This window comes from Schistocerca cancellata, chromosome 3, assembly GCF_023864275.1.
Source record: "Schistocerca cancellata isolate TAMUIC-IGC-003103 chromosome 3, iqSchCanc2.1, whole genome shotgun sequence".
NCBI lineage: Eukaryota > Metazoa > Arthropoda > Insecta > Orthoptera > Acrididae > Schistocerca > Schistocerca cancellata.
In genome coordinates this window covers 787749113-787768751 of record NC_064628.1, presented here as the reverse complement: position 1 = coordinate 787768751, position 19639 = coordinate 787749113, and the positions used below count along the sequence as shown (strand labels likewise).

The window sequence follows — 19639 nt, the reverse complement described above, 5'->3', positions numbered from 1 at the left end:
TCAGTAATTAATTTTCCAACATGGGTTGATAAAGATGGCAGGGCCTTAATTGATAAAAAGACGAGAACAAGTTGGGATCCTGGAGTAGTTGCACACTACAAAAACTACTCAAAATTACAAAAAACATTATTAAAAAAAAGTCAGAGAACATGCACATTAAGTCAGAAATCAGTACTCCTGACAACAGGCTTACAATCATATGGAATGCAGTGAACAAGACATCACTATTGAACTGAATGGAAGGGCTATAAATGATGAGTCACAGCAGTATGTTGAAAATGCAGTCTTCATAAAATTCAGTCATATGAATGTATCATCAACTTCTGATTCTGAAATTAAGAAAAGCATACATACTATCAAAAATAAAAGTTCATCCAATTTTTATGATGTTTCCTATAGAGTACTAAAAATCTGTTCTCCTGTAATAAGCCCGTTATCTGAAATACATAATGCATCACCAACTCAAGAGAGACTCCAGAGAGACTGAAATATACCATTGTTATACCCCTCTTTAAGAATGGCGATATGACAGATGTTTCAATAACTACCACCTGTTTTATTGCTGACATAATTTTCCAAAATTTTTTAGAGGATGATGTATTCTAGAATAGTATCTCACCTTAGCAACAATTATATCCTTAGCTAATAACAGTTTGAGCTTCAGAAGGATTGCTCTACTGGGAATGGCATTTACACGTTCTCTCACTGGATTTTACAAGCATTAAATAATAAAATGGGGCCAGTTGTTATTTTCTGTGACCTCCCTAACGCACTTGACTGTGTGAATCATAGTATTCTCATAGATAAATTAATGTGTATGGGATTGATGGTATAGCCAACCAATGGATAATGTCATGTCTAACCAAAAGAATGCAGAAAGTTGTGCTTCATAATTCAAGCAATGTAGTCCAGGGACATAATTCTGACTGGGGAGAAATCATGTTTGGTGTTCCTCAAGGTTCAATCTTAGGTCCATTACTGTTCCTCATATATGTAAATGATCTTCCATCTAGTATACAACAAGCAGAATTAGTTCATTTTGCAGATAATACTAGTATTGTAATCAATCCAAGTATACATACAGAAACAGAAGATATGGTAAACAAAGTTATTAAAAGTATCACTGACTGGTTTTCTGCAAATGGTCTCACCTTCAGTTTTAAAAAGACACAACAGATTCAGTCTGCATATCTAGAGGTACTACACCAATGGTAAGCATAATACATGGTGAGGAAATAATAAAGAAGACGGAAACTTTGAAATTCTTAGGCGTCTGTATTAATGAGGATTTAAATGGAGAAAACACATTTTGAAACTCGTAAAACAATTTAGTTCAGCCACATTTGCACTTAGAATCATTGTAAAATCTTTGGAAGAGAGAAATCAGTAAGTTGACCAATTTTACGTATTTTCATTCAATAATGTCAAATGTAATAATGTTATGGGGTAACTCATCTTTAAGGAAAGAAGTCTTTGTTGCACAAAAATGTGCTGAAGAATAATGTGTGGTGCTCACCCACGATAATCTTGTAGACATCTGTTTAAGGAGCTGGGCATTCTGACTACTGCTTACAGTATTTTTATTCCTTCATGAAGGTTTTTTTTTGTGTGTGTGTGTGTGTGTGTGTGTGTGTGTGTGTGTGTGTGTAAGTAATCCACTACAGTTCAAAAGGAACAACAAAGGACATTATTACATTACCATAAGGAAACATGACACTCATTACTCCACATTAAGGTTGTCTTTAGTACAAAAAGGGGTGCATAATGCTGCAACAAAAATTTTTTATTACTTACCCAGTGATGTAAAATGTCTGACAGAAAGCAAAGTAAAATCTGATGACAAACTGAGTAAGTTTTTCCTTGACAACTCCTTTTGTTCCGTTGAAGAATATCATATTACTGTAATGTGTAAAAGGTGGTAGGTAGGAATTATTAACTCACATCAGCATCAGTTTCCTTGTAACTGTATTTACAAATTATTAGCAGTGTGAATGTAAAATGACCCATTCCGCATCATTACATTCTGTCATGCAAAATGATCCATGTAACTAACTAACTTACTTTCTCCTGGGCATCCAGGGTTCGTATGACAAGTCAGCTGCCTTGCATCATCAGTCCAGGTGATGTGTTGAAACAGTAGTAGTGTATACTTCATCAGTCTCTGCCTTGGATTTGAATCCTGCAGTGTCTTGCTTCGAAATGTTGTGTGCAAATGTCACAGTCGACAGTATTGTATCCCAATCCCTCTTTCTGACATCAGTGCACATCAAGAGCATATTTGCCAATGTCTTATAAAAGCATTCTGTGAGGCTGTTCATCTGTGGATAGTTGGAAGGTGTCGATGAAGTTACACATGGTGCTCTGTGCTTCAAAACAATGTCTCCTTCAAAGAACTTTGCAATATCCAGAGTTTCACCAATTGGCATAGTGTTGGTGACAGCATAGCAGGTGAGATAGTCAATGGAGACTGTTATCCACCAGTTCCCATTTGTTGACTTTGTGAATCTCCCACAAAGGTAGATTCCAATTTGTTTGATGTAACTGCTGCAGGTGGGATTGATCCCAGAAGCTCCAGAGGAAATTGTGGCATGTGCTTCCATCATGGGCATTCCTTGCATTGACTCATGCAGTGTCTAATGGACAGGTAGAGGCCTGGTCACGGATTCCTGCATCTGATTCTGTTAAGTGTCCTCAGGAATTCCAAGTGACCAGAAATTGGAGTGTTATGGAAATACTTCATGAGAGGGGGTCATAAATGAGCTTGGATGATGAGCAATCATTAGTGCCTCATTGAATCATAGTTCCTCATACACAATGCTTCATTTATTAATTGGAATTCTCCTTTGGTTGTTTCCTCCTCCTTCAATGCCCCTGTGGTTTTCAGTAGTGCTGGATCTTCCCTCTGCTCAGTACCAATGTCATTTATTGCGGGGATTACAGAGATTTCATTTATAGAATCCTCATTCAATGATTCTTTGAAAGGCAGTCGATGTCCTTGTGTTTGCATCTGGTTTTTGTATACCGCTGTGACATCGTACTCGTAAAGCCTCAGGTCCATCTCGTCAATCGACCTGATGGATCCTTCAGGCTAGTCAGTCAGCACAGAGAATAGTGGTCCATCACAGTGGTGAATGATGCAAAAATAAATATAGCTGGAATGTGTTGAGAACCCAAACAACTGCAAAGCACTCTTTCTCAGTTGTACAGCAGTTCATCTCAAACTTAGAGAGTACTTTTGAGGCATAAGCTATTAAGTTGTCAGCATCTCTCTGAATATGCACTAGGGCATTCTCAGTTTACAAGGAGAAGTCATTAGTGTCTCCTTAAGGACAAGGAAAGATCTTTCTTGCATCTTGTTCCAGGAAAATTTTGCGTCTTCCTCCACTAGTTCTTGCAAGGGATGTGCCTTGGTACAGAAGACCTCACATGATGGTCAGAAAAACAGTTACTTCTCTTATTTTCTCTGGAATGTGACAGACTTAATTGCCATCCAATAGATACCCTGAGATTCTTATTTCTTGTTTATGAAGAGGCACTTTTTATGATTCAGACGTAGGCCTGCAGTGTGAACACACTTGAGCTTGGTTGTGAAGTGGCTTAGATGTTCTTTGAATGTCTTTGAAAAAACAGAAATCTCATTCAGATAGTAAAGACACTTTGTCCATTTAATGTTTTGAAGCTCTCTGTCCATCAGATGTTTGAAGATGGCTGAAGAGTTACACAGTTCAAATTGCATAATTTTTAACTCATAGAGACCATCAGGAGTTATCAAGGCACTCTTTTTCCCTGTAGTCTGTGTGCATGTCCATAGTTGAGAAATACTTTGCTCCTTACAGCAGTCTATGGTGTCATCAGTGCACTGCAATGGATTGACATCTTTTCCTCATGATTTTGGTCAGTCTTCAATAGGTGGCACACAAACAGCATTGTTGTTATTGTGCACAAGGACCGCAGGAGAGGACCAAGTACTCTGAAGGTTCAGTGATTTCATCTTGCTACATATTCTGCACTCCCTCACAGTTTATCTGTCATTCAGCCAGCAATATTCTATATGAGTGCTGGCTAATAGATGGATTATCACCAGAGTTGATATGGTGGTGTGCCATGGCCACTTGGTCTGTATTTCTGCACTCTGGATTTCAAAGCATCTGAAAACTGATACAGAGAATGGTTACCACTCGCAGATATTGTTCCTTGGTCAAGCAAGAATCTGTTGATGGTTCGATAGTTGCTTCCTTCACTGTGTTGTCTTCTGTCGTAACAGATTATGATTCTTTGGTGATGACACTAAGCTGCCCTTGTGGGATTGGTTTGCTTGTCCTTACACACATATCTTGGCTTGGTCCATGTCTTCTTTGATTCCTTTCAAGTGAGAAATGTTTTCAGCTTCTGCCAGGCATGTAAGTGTGATCTGCAGAGAAGCCAGGTTGATGTAGATATTCAGATTCACAATTTGGCATAGAGCCAAAACATTCTGTATTTACAACTGTGTCATTTCCCAGTGACATTGGATGCTGTACTGCTACACAGATTTGATGTGGAGTGTTGCCAAGTGTTTTCTTCAGTTTGGCCTAGAATTTGTCCCAGCTATTGAGCTTCTCTTTGTTGTTCTTGGATCGCTGCTTGGCTGTGCCATCCAAGTAAAAGTACACATTTGCCAAACACATCGTGTCATCTCACCTGTTATATTTGGCAACTCAATTTAACCATTTCAGCCATTCCGTAGCACCCTGACCAGTGACTCTTGAAAGCACTGATGGACGCCTGATGTGCAGCTGACTTCATGCTGTTTTCAAATCCATCCCTGTTGTGAATATATAGATCTTAGGAACAATGTACTGCTTTATTCCAGTTCCTTTCCATGTAGGCAATGGCTGTTACATTGCCAAAATGGGGCAATGGTGATATAGATGTTTTGAAGTTCCTGGCATCTCCACTGCACAGTGTCATGTCAAAACCACAATCAATTCCAAATTTGAATGTAGGGTTCTCTGTTAAGTACAGCATTTACCACTCAGAGTTCATATATATTATGAACACCAAATATAGCCACAACAGAACTAAACTCCTGAACAGAGAGTGAAACTATTTAATCAAACATCAAATGTACCATGATGCTGGTATTTATGCAGACATCAAATATTCCAGAAGTTACAAATATAAGCTATATCAAGAACCTTCGACGAATGATAAATACTGCATAACAAATTTCATCCAGCTATCTGTAGCACACTCACCTGCGATGTTAACTGCTGCTCCACAAGATAGGCTGTACAGTTAATGGCAATATTTATTATTTTTAATTATATGTGTCAAGCGTTTAGATGTACCTGAACTGAGGTAGATAAAGAGAACATTAAATTATTTTGCTCTAGTTTATATGTTGCTCTAGTTTGCTGTACCTATATGCAGTCCATTATTGTTTATGGATTTGTTAGACCAGTGCACTTAAAAGTAATGGATAAGGTGCACCATTAGGGAATTAGATTGGCCACTTGGGAAATTAGAGTCATTCATGTCCCTGGTCTATCTTAAAGCAGATGATTCCTCATGATCATCATCATCTTCATTTCCCCTCTATCCAACATCTGGTCAGGTTGGTGTATCAATTGTACTTCATCACTTAACTCTGTCTTTCCACCATTCTTCTGCCACAGTTTGGTTCCATAGCTGATTTCTCCTCATTAAACTCATCTTTATTGTATCAATCCGTCTTATTCTCGGTCTTCCTCTTGGCCTCTTGCCCTTAGTCTTGAACTCCGTCATTCTTCTTGGTATTCTTCCCTCTCTCATCCTCTTCACATGCCCAGACCATTTTAATCTATTCTTTTCAATTTTCTCAGTCAACTTCTCCACTCCACTTTCCTTCATTTTTCACTCTGTCTCTCCTCACCTTCCCTAGCATACTTCTCAGAAACCTCATTTCACTGGATGGTATCCTACTCTCCTCTCTTCTAGTCATAGTCCAAGCCTCTGAGCCGTAAATTAGAATGGGTGTGAAGTATGTCTTGTGTAACACCATCTTGAACCTCATTGGGACTTTCCTTTCCCACACCGAGCTCCTCTCACACTGGTAAAATGTACTACTCTGTTGTATTATTTTGCTAATTTCTCTCTCCAAATGAGCATTCCTTGCTTTTCTCCATACTAAATTTCATTCCATATTTTTCGACCTTATCATTTAGGATGCCTGTTTGGTTTTGTATCTCCTTACTCCTAGTTCCCCACACCACAATATCATCAGCAAATAGTAACAGCTTCATCCCCCTTCCCCTATGGGATTCTTTCATCTCTTTGACTATTTCACCCATCACCATTATAAATAGTAGTGGTGATATCAGACTTCATAGTCTTAGTCCCATAACATTCTTAAATCATTCAGTTCTCCCAACTGGTATCTGCACACAACTAGAGCTTTTTTCATACATTGCCTGGATGACTAAAAGTGTTTGCTTTCCAACTCCCTTTCTCTTCAAGGGTGCCCATACCTTATTTGGTTTCTTCTGTCTGTGCTAAGTGTTCCTGTGTGCCTAATTTGTGTTGTGTGCTGCTCAGCTTTACGTGCGTGCAGCTGGTTCACATGGCTTGTTGGAAGCTGCTGACGTAAAACAGTTATATAAAGTTGTGCTCCTTATGTCCCTCCATGATGCCTTGCATACATCCTGGTGTCTGCCTGAACATGTGCACCCAGATGGCAGAACCTGGGTGATACCATGGCACAACCTGCAGGCCAGTGGTGTGTGGCACCAGGCGTAAAAGTTTGAAGGTACTGCATGGCAGAGACCTGTGCAGTACCTCAGCCAGACTGAAGTCTCAATTGATTGAAGTTGCTTGATAAGATGTCAAACAACTGGAGAGGGAGTCCTCTCTAGGTACCACTGGGACTGAATTCTTTAGTTGTGATATCCTGACCAACCACATGACCTCTATGTTTGATGCCCAATGGTGTGTCTGCCAGCCGCACAACCTTTGTGTTTGATGCCCAACAGCATGGTGTGACCTCAGGTGCTAAATTTCATTTTGGCAGCAGAACACTCAAAATCCTCTGATGTGAACTGGCAACTATAGTGTAAGACTAGGATGTGCAGCATGTCCTCAATAGCAAAAATAGTGGGTATACCCAAACTGTAGTGTGTGACAACCTGGAGGACAAATCAGCAACACAGGAAGTCAGACAAGGCATGTATCATCAACAGCCACGTGGTCCCCATGATGGGACTGTTGCAGTCCACATGCATCCAGTCTCATGCATGCACAGGTACAGGTCATGGAGAAAGTTTTTGTGGCTGGGCCACCTGGGTCTGAGCACATGTTGAAAAGGCAAGCACTGTGTGAGCGATGGTGGAATCAATTGATGGCCTATAGACATGTCACCGTGCCTGTGGTTTCATGCCTGACATCCCCCACTGGAACACATACAACATCTGCAGAATGTATTGTCATGACAACATTGGGCTAACAACTCTGCAATTCTGATCTTCTGCAATGCTGAGCCTATTACAAAGTTTTAAATACGAGGGTATTTCGGAAAGTAAAGATATACCGTCCGCCAGAGAAACAGAAGAGTTTTGGCGAGCAAGTTGGCAACACTGGTGTTAACCTTGAACTGTTAGCTTTCTCCTCGCAGTCGTTCGGCAGTTGAACGTTGCTTCTGGTTGGAGTAGGTCGTGTTTAAAATGGCTGCGCTGATTCAGAATCCTGCCAAATGCGAAGTGCGCTCCATCATACGTTTTCTTCATACAAAAGGTCAGTGACCAGCGGATATTCACAAAGAAATTGTTTCTGTTTATGGAAACATTATGACTTGACAAAATGTAACGAAATGGTGTCATCATTTCTCTGAAGGTAGGACCAATGTTCATGACAAACAAAGAACAGGTTGGCCATCTGTGATCTTTGATGCCCTTCTTCGGAGAACAGACAAAGCAATTCGTGCAAATAGACGTCTCACATTGAAAGAATTGGATCAGATCATACCGGACATATCAATGACAACTCTTTATGACGTTGTGACTGTCAAGTTATGGTACAGGAAAGGTGTGCATGCTGGGTTCCAAAACTGTTAACGGAAGAACACAAAAAGAAAAGGATGGGCTTTGCATTCGACTTCCTCACACGCTATGCTGAAGCAGGTGATGAGTTCCTTGATCACACTGTGACAGGTGACGAGACGTGGGTTTATCACCATACACCTAAATCCAAGCAACAATCAATGCAGTGGTGCCATTCGAATTCACCAAAAGCCAAGAAATGCAAAACATCGATTTCAGCGAAGAAAATCATGGCTTCTGTTTTTTTGGGACAGACAAGGCATTCTTCTGTTGGAATTTATGCCTCCTGGAATGACAATTAATGCTGCTGCATATTGCCAGACTTTGAAACGTCTTCGAAGGGCAATTAAAAACAAACGCAGGGGAATGCTGACAAGTGGAGTCCGCTTGCTTCATGACAATGCTCGGTCTCACACAGCACTCATAACCAAAGCACTACTCAAACAATTCAAATGGGACGTATTGGACCATCCGCCATACAGCCCGTACCTTGCGCCCACCAACTTCCATGTCTTCCGTTACCTGAAGTCACATCTTAGTGGAAAATCATTCCACGACGATGAAGAGATCAAAGATGAAGTTGAAATGTGGTTCCGACAACAGGCGGCAACCTTTTATGACTGTGGGATACAAAAGCTTGTGCACCAACTTAACAAATGTTTGGATAACGAGGGTGATTATGTCGAAAAATAACAAATAATCCAGTTAATAAGCTGTAACTGACATTTTCTAAATAAATGTTCTATTTAAGGACTGCGGGCCATTGTATCTTTACTTTTCGAAATGCCCTCGTACATCTGGTGTTCTGAGTCTGACCATGCAGCAAAATATCCTGATCATCCTGGCTGGATCGCCTGAATTACTCTGTGTGAGAATGGATTCTTGCTTTGAGCAGGCATGACTTTCCGCTCTGGGAAGTCTTGTCAGGAAAGGCAAGGTGTCTGCCTTTGCATGCTGTGAGGTGGCCTGTAGTGAATTTCAAAGGAATAAGTACTCGGAAATGACAACTGCTGTAGATGCTGTGCCATTCTGTTCGGGAGCTTGGGCCAGGGTCCAGACAGTGAGATGAATGACTTACAGTGTGTAAGACGGTGGAACTATGTTCCATACAAGAAAATGTGGAACTATTTTACTCAATATATATTATTACGACTGCCTCCTTCTCAATCTGAGGGTAAATTCTGTGTGCTGCTGGCAAGGTCTAGGAGGCAAATGCAGTAAGCTACTCCAAACCATCAAAATTTCTGTGTGAGAACACAGCACCAAAGGTGCATTTAGAAGCTTTAATGGTCAGATTCAATGGCTTTTTTAGGTGGTTGAGAGCAGCCAAACACAGAGTGAAAGTGTTTTTTCAATTGCTGGAGTGCCAACCCATTTGCCTCCAACCACACTAACTTCTCTCCTTTCTTGAAAAAATGGATTGAAAGGACGACAAAGGTGAACAGACTGAAGAATGAATTTCTTGCAGTAATTTACTTTTCCTAAAAAGAATGTAACTCCTTAATATTCTAAGGAGCTAGCAAATCTTCTGTTGCTGCAATACACTCTGCCATTTGTTTGATACTGTCCGTATTTAACACATGCCCAAACTACTGCAATCTAGAAGCACAAGAAGCTGCATTGTCTAACCCTCACTGAAAAACGGCCTGCAAATTTTGCAAATGCTGTTCTCTCATGGTGCAATTAACCCAAATGTTGTCCAAATAGTTGACGCAGCACAGAATTTCTTTGATAAGTGTTTGTGAAAACACTGAAATATTCCTGGAGCTGAAGCTATCCGAAATGGCAGACGGTTAAACTGGTACATCGCAAAACGTATTTAATACTAAAATCTGCTGAGACTTTGCGTCCAACAGAAACTGCAAGTATGACTCATTGAGGACAAATTTTGGAAAAATACTGTCCACTGGCCAACTTAGCCAGCAACTCCTCTCATGGGGCATGGGCTGAACATATATTTTTCACTCTGTTAATTGCTTGAGTGCGTGAAAAATGTCACAAAGTTCCCGTATCACAACCATGATGAACTTGATGAAACCTGTGACACCACTCCAAGCTTCTGCCGTCAGTCAAATTCCACCTTCACTATATCCCACATAGCAAATGGCACGGTGCACACTCGACAAAACTTAGGAACTGCTGGTGGTTTCAATGTTACGTGGGCCCAGACTCGTTCAAAAAGTTGATCAACCGACTGCGGCAATGCCTCCAAGCTCTGAAATGGTCTACCTAAGAGGTGAGGTTAACTTTATGAATTACTTCAAATCCAAAAAGAATGAAAGCATCAAGGCTGAAAATATTTTCTGCCAAATGTGAATCAAGAACCATAAGTGTGACCTGGTGTCCACTTTTCTGTGTTTGGCTGTGACTTAACAGTTGTCTCCACAAGAGAATCCACGCCCACTATGAGATACTACTTGGTGCGCTGCGAGTGCTGTCAGTAACTAAGTTGATTTACCCAGCTGAGGCTACTGTGTTCCATGGAACTGCTCACCGTCATTTCCTGCACATAGCTGCTAAATATTCTGGCATATAGCAGGCGTGACAAGTTGGAAAGAAATAGGGACAGTGTCTCCTCTCATGTAACAACCAGCAATCTGGGCAAGACAGCTGTGCCCACAGGGACAAATATGACATATAAGGTTCTCTGTGCTTGCCGTGAACTCAGCAGATGACTCGCACTGCAGGGATCAAGAGAAGTCCCCCACAATTGTAGCCAACTGGTGCTGGGACACAGGAGAACCCCACTGCCAACATGCTTGACCAATTGGCTCAACAGCATGGTCACTAAAGCCTGAATTGCTGCCGTTGGAGACCTCTCCTGCTGTTGCCACATGCCAATAATCTGAGAACACATATTGCACTGCAGCAGTCAACACCTCAGATTCTGCGATTTGTGCTACCTCTTCTAACATCAGATTTGAATTTGCTAATGTTTTGATCTATAGTGCCCTGTCTGGCACTAGCTGCACCAGTACAATGAAAATTAGATAGTCTGCGTAGGAGGTACTATATTGTTAACACACAATATGACATCTACACGTTAACCCCTGTATGTTAGCTATCTATGTTGCATACAACTGCCCGATGTGCTTATGTCATTAATTGAACTGTAAATGGGCAAATGCCACTGTGTTTGCTGACCATAGTAGTGCATGCAGCTCTGAAAGTTCTACTTTTTTAGGGTCTTGAAGTGGCCACTCTGATTTACAGTCTCAGTGATCGCCTGTGATAAACACCAAGTGTTGACCTAACAGTTGAGAAGAGAGTCTGAAAGAACAGTCAGGGGCAAACTTGGAGGTACAAGGACATGGCAGTGCAAAGAATTCACAACATGAATCCAATCAACCAAAAAGCCAAATTAATGAGAATCCAGGCTAATGTTAGCACATCACTGACTTCAGAGTATGTATAATACAGGGTAATCAGAAAATATCTGAAACACTCGTAGGAATGTTGCAGGAAAAGTTGTAATGAAACAAATATTAAGAAAAAAATTCGATACATTGCACCGTTTCTGAGTCATTTAGCATTAAAATTAGCCAATTGGAGCATTGTGTGCTCCCATTCATGCGGCCTTCCAGGGTCGGTGTTGCCCAATGAGTGCTTTGTTTGGTTAACTGAAACTTGAATTTGTGCATGTGCCAACCCGATTGGCTAACTTCAGTGCTAAATAACTCAGAAACAGCCTAGTGTATCGAATTTTTTTCTTAATATTTATATGTCTTAGTACAACCTGCCCTGCAATGTCCCTATATGTGTTTCAGACTTTTCTGACCATCCTGTATATCTTCTGTATCTGCTTCCATAGTATTTAGTGCACAGCTGCATGCTGTGCTGAAGGCAAATTGCATCAAAACATCCATGAAAGCTCCAAAGTAGGGACAGACAGGTTGTTATGCTGGGTACCATTTTTATATAGGAATCTGAGAAAATAAGCAAGCATGTAAGCTGAACAAAGTGCCATTGCTTTGAAACCAACTCCAAAGAAATATGCGTCTGCCAGAGAAAGAGTGACTGGAAATGAAGGATAACAGATCATTGTAGTTGAAAACTTCTATTTAGATGTTCCATACAAAGAATTATCCTTTTATGTGTGACTTTTTTACCTCAGCCAGGAGACTTGCTAGCTAGTGGTGCTTGTCGTATACATATTTCAGTAAACCTTACTGAAAATTTAAAGGGGAACCTGTCCTCAAATTTAGCTAACTGTAATGAGCATGACATGTTTTTTAAACCGTTGTACAAGGGTTACCCAGAAAGTAATGCAACACTTTTTTTTCTCTCAGCCAAAAACAGTGTGTTACAAAAGCAAAACATTATGTATGTATTATTTGAAGTCTCTTGAGTGAGCAAGCAAAGTGTCCATTACTTCAGATAGATAGTGTAGCTGCAGTACAGTGTCAAAATGGCACCTGTAAGTGACGTACATAAAAAAGCAAAGTACCATCATTGAATTTCTCACTGCAGAGAAAGAAACTTGTGCAAAGTCTATGGAGCACCTGCTGTCAACAGAAGTACAGTTAGTTGCTGGGCACAGAGGGTAAGGTTATCAGAAGGCAGTTCGGTGGAGCTCTACAATCTACAGCAGTCGGGGAGACCATCCGCAGCTGTCATACCTGACCTAGCTCCCTTGGATTTCCACTTGTTTGGGCCATTAAAGGATGCCATTCATGGAAGACTTTTGAGGATGATGAGGTGATTCACACAATGAAGCACTGGCTCCATCACCACAACAAGGATTAGTACTGACAGGGCATACAAGCCCTTATTTTGCCCTGTAGGAAGGCTATAGAGCGGGATGGAGATTATATGGAAAAATTGGGTATGTAGGTAAAACACCATTCTTTTGTGTGTGTTATTCTCATTATATTCAGTAAAGAATTCTTGAAGGAAAAAGATGCAGTGCATTACTTTCTGGGCAACCCTCGTATATTGTCTGAGATTTTTCTCAGGGAGGATCTCAGTGTAGAGATTAGTTGGCTACACACGTTTGACAGGGAGAAGTGAGGAGGATCATTTGATACAATACACCATCCACTACAGTTAGTTTAGTGCTGAATGCTGGGCATTCCTAGCAACAAGTTATGACAACATATTGTTGTTTGTGATATTTTTATGTGTTAACTTGTTTCCTTACCCATTGTAGGAAACAAACATGTGAAGTGTGTGGTAATATGATGAAGGAATGGGAAGATGAAAGTATCCATATAAAAATGTGCTGGAAACTAAGGAAATACTTAATGGTAACAAGCATAAAGAGAGGACTTAATGACTCGTGTGTTACTAAAAGTGGTTAATCATGTTGATAAAAGTGGAACATAATTACCATGAGTCGAATGTTTGTATGATGATCCATAGAAATTATCAGTCAGTGGTCCAAGAGGTTGCTGATAAAGGTGACACCAGTTTAGAATAATGCCATGCAATTTTAAAGGACAAGCATCACACGAACCATGTTGTTGTAAACTTCATGCATCAGTTGGTGAAGAACAAATGACCAGAGAATAACTTCACTGTCAGTCAAGAGAAACTTGAAAATGCAAATGCTGATGATATCTTCCTGAAGAACAAAGTGACAGGAGATGAGACATAGGTCTACAGCTACCACATGAAAACAAAGATGAAGTTCTCACAATGGGCTGGGAAAGCGTTTCCTTACACACACACACACACACACACACACACACACACACACAAAAAGAAATGTAAGTGTCAATCCAATGCTACGGTGCCATTTGTTGTGGTCTTAAATTGGAATACCATAGTGTATTAACAGTGGATATTGTGTGGCCATATGGGAAACAAAGAACTATGTTAATGAATTTATGAGAGCCTTTGGGTAGAAAGAGTGTTGCATCATGACAGTGTAGCAGTTAATGCGTTGCTTCTGATACACAGTGACACAGCAAAGCATTGCACAACTATAGAGCCTGTTCTCCTAAATTTTTGCAGTTGACTTGTCCTGTGCCTCAAATTCAGAATTGTGTTTAAAGGACGTAGTTTTCAAAGCACAGATGAGATCTACGTGAAGTTGGTTAGAGGACTAAAGCCTTCCTGAAATAATTCACTCCAGGAATCATGTCACTACAGGAAAAAATGTTTGTGTCACTATTTGAGGATATTACTTGAAAGTGGCTGATTTTGTTACAAGACTGACAATAAAAAGTTTATATCGCGTACAGTAATTCCTGGGTCCCTCATTTTTGTTGTTTTAAATACCTTTACTTTTTTTACCAAATGTTTTTGAACATGACTGTCTTAAAATACATTCTTAAATGTTTTGCCAATTTTAATAACTTTTAGCTCATCATAGTGATTCCTCAAGACTTCATTGTTGTGAAATGTGCACTCCCACCTCCCCCCATCCCAAAATATATTCTTCACAATCATCTGAATAACTGACCTGTTTGACTATGTGGAATTTACCCATTACATGGAGACAAATTTGATCCACTGTTTCAGAGTATAACGATATGTATCACAATATGTTCCATATTACCTCTTTGTGTATTGCAGGTCTGTTCTCTATGGCCGACTGGGAGTGCAGATATCTCGTGGAATAGTGTGGGGTGTCATCTCTCCCTGGGGAGCTCTCCACACAGCTGGAGGGTCTCTGTTGCTGCCATACAATCCTGAAGTGGATCAACTTGTGCAGGCAGTGGCCGATCCAGTTGCCTGTGTGATGAAAGTTTCTGCACAAGTTGCAGGTGCTGATGATATGCTTGCCAATAGAACAGCCCTGACAACAACCATTGAAGTTTCTGCTGTGAGAAGTGCTTTCAAAGTATGTATTTTTATTATGTGGTCTAACTGTCATTCATTGAAAAGTGAGCTGAGCATTTTTGGGAATTGTACTGCGCAGCATTAATGCTATTTCTTTTAGTGTATGTGAAAATTTTAATTAAAGTGAATGCCTCATAAATTGTTATGTCAAATTGTAGAAAGATTAATGTACTGAACAGGTATTTCCTGTACTTCAAGCAAAAAGTAACTTCAGCTTTTATCCATCTGCAAGAACAGAAATTGTGGCTTACAGATTCTGGCTAATTCTTTGGCACCCTTCCTGATGTATTAAAATTGCACCTACAGTTTTTCTATAGATCACACATTTCTTTTTCCTTCTTCTCCTTTTTTCCTGTAAACTTTTCTTGTTGCATATAGAATTCGAGCTGTCTATAAACGTAAACATTTAAAGATTTTTTAAAAAGTAATGTAACTATGCTGTTAAATTTTGCTCAAAATATTTTTTTTAAAGACTATGCAGATAGTGTCTTGCTATTCTTTAGATATGCATATTTTTCATAAAAATCCGTCATATAACCTTTTTATGGGCCTAGGTAATTCCTGAAGCCTTGTGTGTGTGTGTGTGTGTGTGTGTGTGTGTGTGTGTGTGTGTGTGTGTGTGTCCAGTGTTTTCTATACAAAGGCCACTATTTCAAGCTTTTAGAAAAACAACAAAAGAAAAGCATTTTTTGAAAAAAATTGTTTTATTGTTTCTCAGAATGTTTTTATTCTTTCTCGTAATACCGGTCATTAAAATATAGAGACTTTCGGATGTGTTGAAATGCTTCTGAAAACATTTTTTTCTACTTGGATGTTAGTACCACAAAATGGTTTTGGAAAAATTCAGCAGTTTCTTGAGGTGATGAAAATTGCTGTTTGTGAATTCTTTGTTTGATATAAGAGAACAAAAAAAGTAGTTAGATAATATATCAGGTGAATATGGGCACTAAGACATTAATTCAATTATTTTCTCCCCCCAAGTAATGAATTGTTTGACTGTTTTACCATCCTATAAAACAAAGGTAAAGTTTTTTACCTACCACCCAGTTTTGTGTCTCTGGTAGTAGCAAAATTTTCTAACCACCCATTGGTTCCACAGTGTGGTGATTTCTACAACAGGGAAGTAATTTTATTTTTTAAAATTTATAAAGCAGATTTACTGCAAATGAAAGTATATAATAAAAATTAATCACCAAATACTTAATGGCAAAATTATATGAAAATCTGATGAAAATGTTTTTTAAATCCCTGTCACCTACTGCCAGTCTTGAAAATTGGAATGCCCACCAGTGGGACCATGTTGACTACTGTCACTCTAAAGCAATAATATTAAAGCATTTACGTCTGGACCTAGGACTATTTCTGTTGCTGTAAAATGCCAGCAGTAATTTTTCCTTTTGACAATATAACTATGTTTGAAGTAATTTCAAGTTAGCAACTCTTTTTACTCCACCTACATTTTGTGAATATTGGACCACTATTAAATAACACTGTTTACATATTTAATGTTAAAAAAGACTTTCAGTTTAATATTGGCCTATAATTTGAAGATAAATTACCTTGCTGATGTATGCAGGGAGTACAGAAATAGTCATTATAAACTTCTAGGACTTGCAGACAGGATTGTGTAGATAATATTTTGAATTTGAACCCATTTCCAGAAACATACTGTTTTTGTGCTACAGCCATTTGAAAACTGTTGGTAACACAACCACTTTTATGGATAATTTATTACATGTGACCTGGCACATGACTTGTTCTTCAGTTCCACTCATTAAGGTTGTGTAATTTTGGCAAAAAGGGTGTTTGATGGAATCAGATGTTGTGGATAACAATCTTGATATACGCTGCAAGCAGTTTTTCCTTTATCATGAGCTTCACCATACAGAAGGATCATGTTGGTGTATTCTGCAAACATGTACTCAACCACATTGCCCTAACACTCACATGTCAGTGGAGCTTGAACCAGGTCAGAGAGGTAGGACAGATGTCAAATGACATCAGCCAATTTGACATAAGCACGTGCCCCCCCCCCTCCCTCCCACTATAACCACCTTGTTGCATACCTACCGAGCAAACATGTTTTCAGACAGCTATATCTTGGAAATGGTACATTTCTGAACATGGGTTCCAATTCAAAATATTGTTTACTCAGTCCCCTCTGCAAGCCCAAGAAGTTTGTAATGGGAATTTCTGAACACCCTGTATGCATAATGTCAATATTTCAGTTATGAACTATTATTACAAACACCTACATTCAAGCACAACTTCACATCATAGTAATTCCTAGCAAAGCACTGTACTGCTTAAACCAACCTTCAGGTTGAGTACAGTTTTACCTCACTGATGAAAGCAGTTCCCATGCACAGTTGTGCATATGATTCATGAAAGCAGGTAAAAATGACAGAAACGCAAAATATTACTGGTCTGGTAAATAAGTGAATCTTGTAAAGCTTCAGTTCTGGTTTATTGAAAACAGCAGCCTTTATTAATCAGGAATCATATCCTATTAGTATTTCAAAAGTAAAATTGCAAAATGGTTCATTCATGCTATCTTTATATGAGTATCTTGTGCAGGGCCCATTGTAGTCATAAGTCTATGCAGTTTCTTTGTAATTGCCATTTATACATTTTGTCAGATTTTTTTTTTTTTTTTTTTTTTTTGAGAAGTACTTCAAAGATATATTTGTGAATTATGTGACTGATCTTTTGTAATGTAATAGCTAAAACATTAAGTGAAATAATGTTTGACATCCATTCAGTTATGAAATTGTACCCTTTTAGTGTGTAATCTTTGCTTACTTTTTTAATTACAGGCTTTAACTGAAATTACATCCAAGGATCCTCATATCCATCAGCCAGCTTTGGAGGATTATGAAAGTGAACAGTTATTTTTTGTGTCCTATGCTCAGGTAAGCAGAAAAACTTTTTCTGTATTCATAACTGTTTTTCCCCCTGTGGGTCTGGGGATTAGAATAGGCCCGAGGTATTCCTGCCTGTCTTAAGAGGCGACTAAAAGGAGTCTCACATGTTTCGGGCTTATGTGATGGTCCCCGGTAGGGTTTGACCTGCATTATCCAAAATCTTTCCAAAGAACGAGCCAATTGTGGAAGGGTGCCTTACATGGTGCATTGTATCCATCGTGCATTGAGATCTTTAGCCCACTTTTTCATCGTCACATTGCAGTCCTGCCCATTCTCCATCTCTTGGGCAAGGACATCTTCCTGGGTGCGTTTTCCACCAAGCACTATGCAGTGTCGCATTCTACATTGACAATGACCATGGACTTCTTTGCACCTGATATCCAGCACGGTAGCCAGTCTGTTGTGGTGGGGCCACCTTGTACCCTGTTGGTTGTAGCCCCCTGACCACACAGGGATCTCTCTGCTGATGCCTGCACCGTTAACTCTCCACATTTGCCAAGGGATAGATGCCCATCCCCCTGGGGCATCGGGACTCTCAGCAATGGCCATCCTGCCAGGTGGCCTTTGCTGCGGCTGGGTGGCACCCACGGGGAGGGCCCCTGGTCGGAGTGGGTGGCATCAGGGCAGATGGCATGCGATGAAGCGTAGTCCATCATCTCTTGCTATTGGTGAAACACCAGCAGTCTCTAAGCATTCACGAGCTCAATTCAGTGCACTGAAGTATGACTCCAAATCGTTCCCCTCCCTGGCCACACCATGGGAGGAATATCAGGCTAAGGATGGCAGCGGATCTTATTTGCCCCGGTATCTTGTATGTTCGAGAGCTGATGGGGAATCTTTCATGACAAAGAAGCCTCAGTTTCTTGTTGAGCATTTAGAGGACAAGTTTGGGGAGGTGGAGGGCTTGTCCGAAATGAGATCTTGGTGTCTTGATCACAACAGCATCCTCTGCCCTGTCACGGGCATTATCCACTTGTGACAAGGTGGGGGATATTTCTGTAACCATCACGCCCCATAAAAGCTTAAATATGGTCCAGGGTATCATATTTCACAGGGACCTGCTTTTGCAACCTGACAACGAGCTGCGCACCAATTTAGAGCGCGAGGTCTACATTTCGTCCTGCGTGTCCAGCGGGGATAATCAGGTTGCCACTGGTGCCTTCATCTTGGCCTTTGAGGGTGATACATTGCCCAAGAACGTCAAGGTGATGGTCTACTGCTGTGATGTAAAGCCCTATATCCCTCCCCCAATTCGGCACTTAAGTGCTGGAAGTTCAGCTGTATGTCTTCCTGCTGTACTTCCAGCATCACATCTCGAGATTGCGGATGCCCATCACATCCCAATACACCATGTGCCCCGCCTCCCATCTGTGTCAACTGCGGAGAGCACCATTCAGCTTGCTCGCCAGACTGCAGGATTCTACAGAAAGAAAGGAAAATCATGGAGTACAAGATCCTGGACCGACTGACCTACACTGAGGCTAAGAGAAAATTTGAACGCCTGCGTCCTGTGCGTATGACATCATCTTATGCCACCGCTACAACAGTTCTGGCACCACCAGCTTTGCCAACCCCAGTCACCTCTCAGAGTCAGAAGACTACACCTGCCCCTTGAAGGTGGGGGGCATTTCCATCCCTGTTGCTCCTGCACCACATACTTTGGGAGCAACACCCCCCCAACCATTGGGAACGCCCGTCCCCACTTCTAAGCCAGAGAAGCATAAGTCTTCTTTGGCTTCACTCGCTGGGAAGGGGTCCCTTGGGTCACTCCCTTCCCAGGTTTCTGCTAGTGGGAAAAATGACACCCACCAGTGGCTGAAGAGCCCAAAAGCAGCTGGTTGTAGGGCTTCACGCTCATCCTCAGTCCCGGAGACTGAG

At 40.5% G+C, this 19639-nt stretch overlaps 1 protein-coding gene across 1 annotated transcript in view; it reads left to right on the top strand.

Annotated features, from left to right (window-relative positions):
- LOC126175840 (endothelin-converting enzyme homolog) overlaps positions 1-19639 on the top strand; it is a 625659-nt gene that overhangs the window by 569006 nt on the left and 37014 nt on the right. Inside the window, exons 13-14 of the mRNA XM_049922841.1 lie at positions 14571-14838; positions 17654-17749. Of these exons, the coding sequence (XP_049778798.1) occupies positions 14571-14838; positions 17654-17749 (364 nt within the window). The remainder of the gene's footprint in view (positions 1-14570; positions 14839-17653; positions 17750-19639) is intronic.